This window comes from Oncorhynchus keta, chromosome 20, assembly GCF_023373465.1.
Source record: "Oncorhynchus keta strain PuntledgeMale-10-30-2019 chromosome 20, Oket_V2, whole genome shotgun sequence".
NCBI classification, from domain to species: domain Eukaryota; kingdom Metazoa; phylum Chordata; class Actinopteri; order Salmoniformes; family Salmonidae; genus Oncorhynchus; species Oncorhynchus keta.
Window position 1 is genome coordinate 9,717,971 of NC_068440.1, and position 9,438 is coordinate 9,727,408.

The 9,438-nt window shown below is 42.9% G+C and overlaps 1 protein-coding gene across 1 annotated transcript; it reads left to right on the top strand.

Annotated features, from left to right (window-relative positions):
• Positions 1–1,904: 1,904 nt before the first annotated feature.
• Positions 1,905–9,234, top strand: LOC118399345 (zinc fingers and homeoboxes protein 1-like). The gene is made up of 3 exons (XM_035795352.2): positions 1,905–2,265; positions 5,004–7,787; positions 8,061–9,234. Exon 2 carries the CDS (start codon positions 5,117–5,119, stop codon positions 7,778–7,780), a length of 2,664 nt encoding a protein of 887 aa, XP_035651245.1. The 5' UTR covers positions 1,905–2,265; positions 5,004–5,116; the 3' UTR covers positions 7,781–7,787; positions 8,061–9,234.
• The last annotated feature ends 204 nt before the right edge of the window (positions 9,235–9,438 follow it).

Genomic DNA, 9,438 nt, shown 5'->3' on the forward strand with positions numbered 1-9,438 from the left:
TTGGTGCGAGAAGTGCAAATCAGTCGCAGAACAACAGCAAATAACCTTGTGAATATGCTGGAGGAAACATGTACAAAAGTATCTACAGTTGAAGTCGGAAGTTTACATACACTTTAGCCAACTACATTTAAACTCAGTTTTTCCCAATTCCTGACATTTAATCCTAGTAACAATTCCCTGTCTTAGGTCAGTTAGGATCACCACTTTATTTTAAGAATGTGAAATGTCAGAATAATAGTAGAGTGATTTATTTCAGCTTTTATTTCCTTCATCACATGTGGGTGAGAAGTTTACATGCACTCAATTAGCATTTGGTAGCATTGCCTTTAAATTGTTTAATGTGGGTCAAACATTGCGGGTAGCCTTCTACAAGCTTCCCACAATAATTTTGGTGAATTTTGGCCCATTCCTCCTGACAGAGCTGGTGTAACGGAGTCAGGTTTGTAGGCCTCCTTGCTCACACATGCTTTTTCAGTTCTGCCCAAATATTTTCTATAGGATTGAGGTCAGGGCTTTGTGATAGCCAATCCAATACCTTGACTTTGTTGTCCTTAAGCCATTTTTGCCACAATTTTGGAAGTATGATTGGGGTCGTTGTTCATTTGGAAGCCCCATTTGTGACCAAGCTTTAACTTCCTGACTGATGTCTTGAAATGTTGCTTCAATATATCCACATAGTTTTCCTCCCTCATGATGCCATCTATTTTGTGAAGTGCACCAGTCCCTCCTGCAGCATAGCATCCCCACAACATGATGCTGCCACCCCGTGCTTCATGGTTGGGATGGTGTTCTTTGGCTTGCAAGCCTCCCCCTTTTTCTTCCAAACATAAGGATGGTCATTATGGCCAAACAGTTCTATTTGTGTTTCATCAGACCAGAGGACATTTAACCAAAAGTACAATCTTTGTCCACATGTGCAGTTGCAAACCGTAGTCTGGCTTTTTTATGGTGGTTTTGGAACAGTGGCTTCTTCCTTGCTGAGCGGCCTTTCAGGTTATGTCGATATAGGACTCGATTTATTGTGGATATAGATAGGTTTGTATCTGTTTCTGTCAGCATCTTCACAAGGTCCTTTGCTGTTGTTCCGGGATTGATTTGTACTTTTCGCACCAAAGTACGTTCATCTCTAGGAGACAGAACGTATCTCCTTCCTGAGGGGTATGACGGTATGATTTTCCCATGATGTCAAGCAAAGAGACACTGAGTTTGAAGGTATGGCCTTGAAATACAGGTACACCTCCAATTGACTCAAATTATGTCAATTAGCCTATAAGAAGCTTCCAAAGCCATGACATAATTTTCCAAGGCACAGTCATCTTAATGTATGTCAACTTCTGACCCACTGAAACTGTGACACAGTGAGTTATAAGTGAAATAATCTGTCTGTATACAATTGTTGGAACAATTACTTGTGTCATGCACAAAGTAGATGTCCTAACTGACCTCAAACCTATAGAACATTTTTGGGCAGAACTGAAAAAGAGTGTTCGAGCAAGGAGGTCTACAAACCTGACTCAGTTTCACCAGCTCTGTCAGGAGGAGGTGTATGTACACTTCTAACTTCAACTGTAGCCTTGTTACTGTTATTTTATTGTTGCTTTTTATTTTATTGTTGCAGTTTTAAGAGTGTTTAAGGGCTTGTAAGCATTTCACTGTAAGGTCTACCTACACCTGTTGTATTTGGTGCATCTGACAAATACAATTTGATTTAATTGCATATTATTTACATCCTTTTTTATGACTTATTGGTCAATTTGATAATTTTCCAACATTTCACGTTAAAATGATGGGCTTTTAGGATAATTGAGAAGAGTTCAATTCTTTCAAAGATTATTTATATAATGAGCCTCTTCCTCTCTGGTGTTTTTTTTTTTTCCCCATGGAGGAAGTCGCTTTACGATGACGTTATGACGTAAAATATTTGTCATGACGCTCTGGGAGAAAAAAATGACTCGTTAGATTCGATGAACTATCGATGCCTACATCTAGGTCGGTTTTAATGCATGAACAAACCAAACAAGGCGACGTTTTGTAGGCAAAGGGAAAGGGAGTGAAAAAACAAACGAATCTCGGCGCATTCACTATTCTGCTCTGCGTCTATGGTAACAACAGATGGACTTGCTGCGCCTGTGTGCCACTGCCGGAGTCGACAGTGCATTTGTTGGTGAGGGAACGACGGCAAAGGCGGAAGAAGGCGCATCAGCAGTCAGATTGGAAGCTAAGTGGTTGTTGCAAGATGCTTGTAAACGACAGTTATCTGCACGGGTATGTAATAAAATGAACACCATGCGAAGTTAATCATACATTCACGTAATAGCTGCCATTAATAAGCCTTGGCTACCATTTCCCACTTTTTGCAAAATACTCCCATCCCCCCCAAAAAACAGCAACATACCGTACACTCGTGACAGAGGCACAAGGGGACAACTAACAGATGAATATTCTTTGCAGTGTAACTGACTGACAAGTTGTTAAACACACTGGTAGTTAGCAGGCTAATGATACAAAAGTATTATCAATATTCCACGATTTAGGAATCAAATGTTTTATACTGCAGTTTTCTCACATCCATTTGCGTTGGTCTAGAATGCATACAGTATAAACAGCCACATATTAAGCGTGTTTTGTACAGCGCTCGCGCTATTTAAAGACTAGCATCAATGTTGCGCGTGGAGTTTAGTCATGGCAGTGGAAACAATGCAACGACTTAATGTTTGCGTATTAGTGGAATTAAACTTGCTATACATGTCCCACCACACCTACAACAATCTGTTTTTCAAGCAGAAATTTGCTTCCTGCAACACTAACTCAAAAAAGTTCTGGGACACTGTAAAGTCCATGGAGAATAAGAACACCTCCTCCCAGCTGCCCACTGCACTGAAGATAGGAAACACTGTCACCACTGATAAATCCACCATAATTGAGAATTTCAACAAGCATTTTTCTACGGCTGGCCATGCTTTCCACCTGGCTACTCCTACCCCGGTCAACAGCACTGCACCCCCAACAGCAACTCGCCCAAACCTTCCCCATTTCTCCTTCTCCCAAATCCATTCAGCTGATGTTCTGAAAGAGCTGAAAAATCTGGACCCCTACAAATCAGCTGGGCTAGACAATCTGGACCCTGTCTTTCTAAAATTATCTGCCGAAATTGTTGCCACCCCTATTACTAGCCTGTTCAACCTCTCTTTCGTGTCGTCTGATATTCCCAAAGATTGGAAAGCAGCTGCGGTCATCCCCCTCTTCAAAGGGGGGGACACTCTTGACCCAAACTGCTACAGACCTATATCTATCCTACCATGCCTTTCTAAGGTCTTCGAAAGCCAAGTCACCAAACAGATTACCGACCATTTCGAATCTCACCATACCTTCTCTGCTATGCAATCTGGTTTCAGAGCTGGTCATGGGTGCACCTCAGCCACGCTCAAGGTCCTAAATGATATCTTAACCGCCATCGATAAGAAACATTACTGTGCAGCCGTATTCATTGATCTGGCCAAGGCTTTCAACTCTGTCAATCACCACATCCTCATCGGCAGACTCGACAGCCTTGGTTTCTCAAATGATTGCCTCGCCTGGTTCACCAACTACTTCTCAGATAGAGTTCAGTGTGTCAAATAGGAGGGTCTGCTGTCCGGACCTCTGACAGTCTCTATGGGTGTGCCACAGGGTTAAATTCTTGGACCGACTCTCTTCTCTGTATACATCAATGATGTCGCTCTTGCTGCTGGTGAGTCTCTGATCCACCTCTACGTAGACGACACCATTCTGTATACTTCTGGCCCTTTGGACACTGTGTTAACAACCCTCCAGGCAAGCTTCAATGCCATACAACTCTCCTTCCGTGGCCTCCAATTGCTCTTAAATACAAGTAAGACTAAATACAAGCTCTTCAACCGATCGCTGCCTGCACCTGCCCGCCTGTCCAACATCACTACTCTGGACGGCTCTGACTTAGAATACGTGGACAAATACCTAGGTGTCTGGTTAGACTGTAAACTCTCCTTCCAGACCCACATCAAACATCTCCAATCCAAAGTTAAATCTAGAATGGGCTTCCTATTTCGCAACAAAGCATCCTTCACTCATGCTGCCAAACATACCCTTGTAAAACTGACCATCCTACCAATCCTCGACTTCGGCGACGTCATTTACAAAATAGCCTCCAATACCCTACTCAACAAATTGGATGCAGTCTATCACAGTGCCATCCGTTTTGTCACCAAAGCCCCATATACTACCCACCATTGGGACCTGTACGCTCTCGTTGGTTGGCCCTCGCTTCATACTCGTCGCCAAACCCACTGGCTCCATGTCATCTACAAGACCCTGCTAGGTAAAGTCCCCCCTTATCTCAGCTCGCTGGTCACCATAGCATCACCCACCTGTAGCACGCCCTCTAGCAGCTATATCTCTCTGGTCACCCCCAAAAACCTATTCTTTCTTTGGCCGCCTCTCCTTCCAGTTCTCTCCTGCCAATGACTGGAACGAACTACAAAAATCTATGAAACTGGAAACACTTATCTCCCTCACTTAGCTTTAAGCACCAGCTGTCAGAGCAGCTCACAGATTACTGCACCTGTACATAGCCCACCTATAATTGAGCCCAAACAACTACCTCTTTCCCTACTGTATTTATTTTATGTATTTATTTATTTTGCTCCTTTGCACCCCATTATTTTTTATTTCTACTTTGCACATTCTTCCACTGCAAATCTACCATTCCAGTGTTTTACTTGCTATATTGTATTTACTTTGCCACCATGGCCTTTTTTTGCATTTTCCTCCCTTATCTCAACTCATTTGCTCACATCGTATTGACTGATTTCCTTATATGAACTGTAAATCAGCAAAATCTTTGAAATATTTAGATTTTTGCTCAGTATATATTGCAGTAAAGGCCCCCCTCTAAATTTTCTAGTAGATAGGCATTCATGTAAATAGTTTAGACCTTGAATTTCTCTCTCAATTATGTGCACATAATATGGCTCTATCTCTTGCAGGATTTAAGAATAAGCCAACTTTCAAGTTTGAGTGCCTGAATGGAGCAACAAGTCCTGAACCAAGATTTAGATTAAAAAAAAGATATTCAACACAAGCTCAGATAAGACAGATAATGGCGAGCAGAAGAAAATCAACAACGCCTTGCATGGTCCCCCCTGTTCAAATGGTGGATTCAGACCCTGACATGGAGGTCGTTACAGAGGGAGACGGAGAGGCTGAGGAGGGGGTCGCTAACTGTCCTGTGGAAAACTCAACTGAAAGCATCCCGAATGAGGAGGACTCACAGGCCATCGACCACTTCATTAAAACTATGGACTCGAGTACGGCAGAAGGAGGTTATGAGTGCAAGTACTGCAGCTTTCAGACCTCACAGCTCAATATGTTTACCTTGCATGTGGACACTGAGCACCCAAATATAGTTCTAAACTCATCTTATGTGTGTGTTGAGTGTGACTTTCACACCAAGAGGTATGATGCATTGTTGGAGCATAATGCACGGCACCACCCTGGAGAAGACAATTTCACCAGGACTATGGTGAAGCGCAACAATCAAACCATCTTTGAGCAGAGAGTCAATGACTTGACCTTTGATGGCAGTTTTGTTAAGGTTGAGGAGGATGAGGACACATCCTGTAAGGGTATTGCCCTTAGCAAAACGCCAATCATGAAGATCAAGAGTAGGGCTGAGGCCAAGAAGTTTACAGGGTCATACAAAATGGCAGAATACAGTGTCATTAAAGTGGAGAGTGATGGTGAGGAAGAGACGGAGGAGGTGGTCCCCCCTCCTGTCACCCCCAATGTAGTGTCTGTGTCGACCCCTCTGACCGTTCAACCTATTCAGCAGAGCATAATGGTCAACAGCCCAAACGTGCTCCAAATAAAGACCAGTAACTCTTCCACAATGCTCCCCCCTGGGACATTGGCTCAAGTTCTGTCTGCCCTACAGAATCAGCAGACCTCCCAGACCCAGCTCCTCATCCCAGTCAGTAGTATCCCCACATACAATGGGGCCATGGACAATAATGTCCTGCTGGTCAGTGCCTACAACAGGTTCCCTTACCCATCTGTGTCAGAAATCATGGGTCTAGCAGCCCAAACCAAGTTCACAGAGGAGCAGATAAAGGTGTGGTTCTCTGCTCAGCGGCTGAAGCACGGTGTGAGCTGGACCCCAGAGGAGGTGGAGGAGGCCAGGAGGAAGAAGTTTAACGGCTCAGTGCAGGCGGTGCCACAGACCATCACTGTCATCCCAGCCAATTTTGCAACAGCAGCCAATGGCCTGCAGTCCATCTTTCAGACTTGTCAGCTTGTAGGGCAACCAGGGATGGTTTTGACTCAGGTAGGGGGTGGCAACGCTGTCCCTGTGGCCTCACCCATCACATTAGCTGTAGCTGGGGTCCCCAACCCCAGAACCAGTGTCAGTAAGGTGCCAGAACCCTCCACCTCTGAGACTGCTTCTCCACTCAGTCCTGATTCCCTGGGAGCACGGCCTAAAAAATCCAAGGAGCAACTAGCAGAGCTGAAGGCCAGTTACCTGAGACGACAGTTTGCCACTGAGGCAGAAATCTCTCGGTTGATGAAGGACACTAACCTCACCAAAAGAGCAATAAAGAAGTGGTTCAGCGATACACGCTATAACCAACGCAACTCCAAGGACCACCACGGCGTTGCCTTAAATGACATTTCAGTCAGCACCAACAGTAATGACGGCAGCAGCAGCACAGCCATTGTGATCGACTCCAGTGACGAAGCCAGTGAATCCTCTCCGACGACCCAAGGGCCCATTTATGATCCACGAATCAAGTTCCGCCACGCCTTTCCTGACTTCACACCTCAGAAGTTCAAGGAAAAGACTCCGGAGCAGCTTCTGCTTTTGGAGGCCAGCTACCAGAAGTCTGACACACCTAGCGATGAGGAGCTAAGTAGGCTTAGGATGGAGACTAAACTGACTAGGCGAGAGGTGGACGCCTGGTTCTCGGAGAGGAGAAAAATGCCAGTGGACTCTGATGGCACAGAGGAGCCGGAGAGTGAACGGATCAAAGCGCCTTCCTCTGGTCAAGAGGCTCAGACTCCACCCAGCGGCCGAAAGATAATGAAGAAAACCCCAGAGCAGCTCCACGTCCTGAAAAGCACCTTTGTTCGTACCCAGTGGCCCTCTGCTGAAGAGTACGACAAGATGGCAGAGGAGAGCGGGTTACCCAGAACCTACATTGTTAACTGGTTTGGAGACACCCGGTATGCCTGCAAGAACAGCAACCTGAAGTGGTACTACTTGTACCAGAGTGGAAAAGTTAACGAGGCAATGAACGGAGGTGAACTTAAGAAGAAGCCACGGAAACGCTTTCGAGGTTGGTCCAGGAGGACGAGGCGGCCATACCCCTGCAAACAAACAACCCCTACCATCAAAGTCAAGACGGGTAAAGAGATTTTAAAGGAGCACTACCTCAAGCATAAGGTCTTAAATGAGAAAGATTTGGATGAACTGGTGGCCAAGTCCAGTATGAGCTATGAGCAGGTGCGGGACTGGTTTGCGGAGATCAGCAGGAGGGAAGAGAAAGGCCTTGACCCTTTCAGTGACGGTGAAGAGGAGACACATGGCGACAGTGAGGCAGAGATGGAAGTGAAAGAGCAAGGGGATGTCGTCACTGATGAAATGAACAATGACAACGATAACAAAGATGATGAAAATAACAATGATGAAGTTGACAATAATGACAATGAAACCACGGGAGAGCCTCAATGTATCAAGCAATCACAGCCGGAGTCAGAGGATCAGTGATTTAAAGGTGAGTGACGATGAAAAGGATGGGTAGAATGAGCTCATGAATGAAATCATTTTATAATTGTAAAGGCATTCATTCCTTGTGTGTCCTGGATGTTTTTTTTATTTTAACATGGCAAGTTTTTCCCCCCTCTGAATTAAATGAAATTAGCCTAATACAACTGTAATGACCTTTTTTACCTTGATTTCCTTTTTATACAGTCAATGAGGAAATGTGAACACTTAACATGAGATTTTCTTCTACTTTTCTCATTTGGGATGTGTTTTGCTCCCACAGAATTCACAATGTTTGCCTACAGAAGAGGAGATGAAAAACACAGGTGAAATGTACTAATAAGTGTTATACTGCATGGACCAACCAGACACAAAGAAACAAGAGAAGGTGTATGATGCCAAATAATTTTAGCAAGGAATAATGGATACATACAGTATGTTTTACCTTTGTTTAAAATGCTATTTGGTCTTTTGGGATATTTGAGTCATATTTGACCTTGCTATCTTTACTAAATCCAAGACATGTCGATGAGGTTAAACCTCACCTTTTTCCTGTAGGTTTATGTGATAACATTTAACCATTTTTTAAAAATCATGAAATTGTGTCAAGGTTCAAGGGAATTTCCCATGTATTTTCTTTGATGTACTGACAAAACGGTTTTTAAAACCTCACAGATTTGTGAATATTACTTAAATCAGTGCCATGTTTTTGGGTTATGTTTTAAATGGAACCAGTGCTTTAGTTCTACATAACTGTTTTTATATGTATTCAAGTTCTTTGTTAGTCTTAAATGACGAAATATGGCGTAAGCTTGGTTAATATGATGCTCAGTTTTTGGGTGTTTTTTTGTTTGTATGTTGGCTTTCCAAATGAAAAAGGCATGTGTGCTGTAATTCAGGACTTAGTAAACATTACCTCAGTCTTTTAAGCTATGAGTTGAAGAAAGTGACTGTTCATTTTAGATGCGTTGTAAAAATACACATGAAACATCTTAATTCAATTTGCTTCAGATGGCAGTTTTTTTCTAAAGTAAGTAACTTGTGCTTTCCCCCCCAAAAAATTACGGGTTAAAATCTTTCAGGTGTACAATGACAATATATAGGGTGAAGATACCACAAGCACTTGGTATGGTTCCTTTATAATCAAGAGCCAATTTTACTTTAACTTTTAAAACTTTTCTTCCTCTGCTTATCTTCAAGAACTATGCTAAAATCTGGATATACAGGTTATATGCAACTGTACATCAAATAACAATACATTGAGGGGGATGGTGAATTGTAAGTTATTGTTTTGGTTCTCAGTAGACGGGGAACCTTAGTACAGAATTTATATGATAAGCCTTTTGCCATCCTTAATTGCTGTAATAATTGACAAGTATGATTAGTCTATTTATTATATCTTACTTTCATGAATACTTTTTATCCGAAGCTAAAATAAACTTTGTCAAGAAAATTTATTTAGTTTCAGACCAGTGGTTTTGCAGGGAAGAAACAGATTTTCAGTAGTCAATGTCAAGCTATAGGAAAACTGCAAGCCATTGAGATCAAAATTTATCATTTTGTTTTAGTCAGACAATACATTTGTTTGTGCCATGCTTGTTATTAGAAATGTGGACAACACTGCCCCCTGATTTGACTTTTGCGCAATTTATTGTTTGATC